Consider the following 3,366-nt stretch of genomic DNA (forward strand, 5'->3'; position numbering starts at 1 on the left):
GGGTTTTCATCCTCATATGTTTTTCTTTTTCTCTTTATTTCTATTTTTTCTCTCCTTTTATAGGACGCCTTTTCAAGTTTTCGCCCCTTTCTCATTTTGCAGAGAGTGCCCTTTCGAGTTTTCACCCTCTTTCACTCATTTTACCAAGGACGCCCTTTCAGATTTTCATCATTGCAACCTTTTTTTTTTTTTAGGCAAAATACCTCTTCACTGCATCTGAGTTTACTGGGTTTGGCAACTCCTTTCCGTCCATGTGTGTCAATATTAGAGCTCCTCCCGAAAATGATTTCTTGACCACATAAGGACCTTTATAAGCCAGTGTCTATTTTCCTCTTAGATCACTTTGATTCAACAAAACTTTCTTCAAAATAATGTCTCCGGGTTGAAACTCTCGAGCACATAATTTCTTATCAAATGCTCGAGCCATTCGACTTTGGTACAATTGACCATGACATACAGTAGCCAACCGTTTTTCATCAATCAAGTTGAGTTGATCCAACCGTGTTTGAACCCACTCCATGTCATCTAATTCTGCTTCTGCTAAAATCCTCAATGAAGGTATCTCTACCTCTATTGGCGAGACTGCTTCCATTCCATATACTAGTGAGTATGGAGTTGCCCCAGTAGAAGTTCTCACCGCAGTCCGGTATGCATGTAGAGCAAATGGGAGCACTTCGTGCCAATCCCTATATGTGATTGTCATTTTCTCAATTATCTTTTTAAGATTTTTATTCGCGGCTTCTACTGCCCCATTCATCTGTGGCCGGTATGGTGATGAATTAAGATGATGAATTTTATACTGATCACACAACTCTTTGACTTTTGAGCCATTCAAGTTTTTTGCATTATCAGTTATAAGCTTGTCAGGAAGACCATATCTACAGATAATGTTTCGTTTAAAAATTTTCACTACTGCATTCTGAGTAACACTGGCATATGATTCTACTTCAACCGATTTAGTAAATTAATTGATGGCAACAAGAATAAACTGATGCCCATTTGATGCTTTTAGAGTGATTAGACCAATAACATCCATGCCCCACATCGCAAAGGGCCATGGGGCTACTAAATTGAAGAGCTGATGAGGAGGAGCATTTATTCTATTAGCATAAATTTGGCACTTGTGACATCTTCGAAAATACTCAATACAATCCTTTTCCAAAGTAAGCAAAAAATAACCTCGACGGAGAATCTGTCTAGCCATCATGTGTCCATTAGCGTGTGTTGCACAATTCCCCTCATACATTTCAAGCAGAATCTTTTTAGCTTCTTTTGCATGAACACAGCGTAACAATTCCCCATCAAAATTCCTTGTGTACAGGATTTCCCCGCTAGGGAAATATCCTAAAGATATTCTTCTGATCATTCTCTTGTCATTTTTGCTTGCTTCTTGTGGGTATTCCCTTGTCTTGATATATTGTTGAATATCATAATACCAAGGCTTCCCATCCATTTCTTCTTCGATCATCAAGTAATAAGCAGGGTTATCTCTGGCCTTTATAAGAAGAATCTGTACTCCTTTACCTTCCTCAATTTGTGCCATGACAGCTAGTGTTGCTAGAGCATCGGCGAGCTGATTCTTGTCACGACTTAAATGAGTAAATGAAATCTCATCAAATTTCTTAATTAATTCAATGAGATATTTCTGGTATGGAATCAATTTCGAATCTCGAGTCTGCGATTCCCCTTTCACTTGATAAATTATTAAAGCTGAGTCGCTATATACTTCTAACTTCTTGATTTTCATTTCAATGTCTGCTTGTAAACCATTCACACAAGCTTCATATTCAGCGACATTGTTTGTACATTCAAATTCTAACTTTACTACAATTGGGAAATGTTTTCCATCTGGAGATACCAAGACTGATCCGATTCCACTACCTGATAAATTGACTGCTCCATCAAAATACATTTGCCAAACATCACTCTGCTCTCTCATTTCTTCCTCCACTATATTTACATACTCATCCGAGAATTCAAAATCTAAAGCTTCATATTCCTCAATTGGATTTTCTGCCAAGAGATCTGCTATAATACTTCCCTTTAGTGCCTTTCTGGTGATATAGACGATATCATATTGAGACAGTATGACTTGCCATTTGGCTATTCTCCCTGGTAGATATGGACTTTCAAACACATACTTGATTGGATCCATTCTGGAAATGAGCCAGGTCTTGTAATTTAACATATAATGCTTGAGTCGATTAGCAGTCCAGGCTAGTGCACAACAAGTTCTCTCAACAAATGAATACCGAGCTTCACAATCATTGAACTTTTTGCTCATATAGTAAATGGCCCTTTCTTTCTTGCCAGAATCATCATGTTGCCCCAAAACACATCCCATTGAGACCTGAAGAACTGCCATGTACAAGATTAATGGTCTGCCTAGAATAGGTGGGACTAGAATGGGTGGATTTGATAAGTAATTCTTAATATTCTCAAATGCCTCTTGGCAATCATCGTTCCAAGTAGCAGAGTTATTTTTTCTCAATAACTTAAAAATTGGTTCAGCTCTGGCTGTGAGATTAGAAATGAATCGAGAAATATACTTCAGTTTCCCTAGAAAGCTTCGAACTTCCTTTTTAGTCTGTGGTGCTGGCATCTCCTGGATAGCTTTGACCTTATCAGGGTCAATTTCAATTCCCTTCTCACTGACAATAAATCCTAACAATTTTCCCAATTTCGCCCCAAAGACACATTTTATAGGATTCAGTTTCAGTCTGTATTTCCTCAATCTTTCAAACACTTTTCGCACCATTGCCACATGGCTTTCTGCCCCTCTTGATTTAATAATCATATCATCCACATAAACTTCAACTTCTTTGTGCATCAAGTCGTGAAACAAAGTAACCATAGCACGCTGATATGTTGCCCCAGCATTCTTGAGCCTAAATGGCATGACTCTATAGCAGAAAACTCCCTACTGGGTGATGAAAGCCATCTTTTCCTTATCTAGCTCATCCATTAGAATCTGATTGTAACTAGAGGCTCCATCAACACAAGAACACCTGCCCAAACCTGCAGCATTATCAACTAGTACATCGATATGTGGGAGAGGAAAATCATCCTTTAAGCTAACTTTATTGAGATCTCTATAATCCAAACATACCACTTACTTTACCATTTTTCTTCATTACTGGAACGACATTGGCTACCCATTCAGGATATTTTACCACTTCTAGAAGCCCAGCCTCATATTGCTTTTTAATTTCATCTCTAACCTTTATCAACATGTCCGGATGCATTCTTCTAAGTTTTTGCTTCACAGGTATCGTCCCTAGTGCCAGAGGGATTTTGTGGGTTACAATGCGCGGATCAACTCCTAGCATGTCATCATAAGTCCAGGAAAATACATCTAGGAACTCT

The 3,366-nt window shown here is 38.4% G+C and overlaps 1 protein-coding gene across 1 annotated transcript; it reads right to left on the reverse strand.

Moving 5' to 3' along the window:
- Nucleotides 1–322: 322 nt before the first annotated feature.
- LOC110648488 (uncharacterized) lies at nt 323–2,899 on the reverse strand. The gene is made up of 2 exons (XM_021802738.2): nt 990–2,899; nt 323–878 (listed from the first exon to the last, which is right to left on the reverse strand). Exons 1-2 carry the CDS (start codon nt 2,897–2,899, stop codon nt 323–325), a joined length of 2,466 nt encoding a protein of 821 aa, XP_021658430.2.
- Nucleotides 2,900–3,366: the final 467 nt, after the last annotated feature.

The sequence above is a fragment of the Hevea brasiliensis genome, chromosome 7, assembly GCF_030052815.1.
Source record: "Hevea brasiliensis isolate MT/VB/25A 57/8 chromosome 7, ASM3005281v1, whole genome shotgun sequence".
NCBI classification, from domain to species: domain Eukaryota; kingdom Viridiplantae; phylum Streptophyta; class Magnoliopsida; order Malpighiales; family Euphorbiaceae; genus Hevea; species Hevea brasiliensis.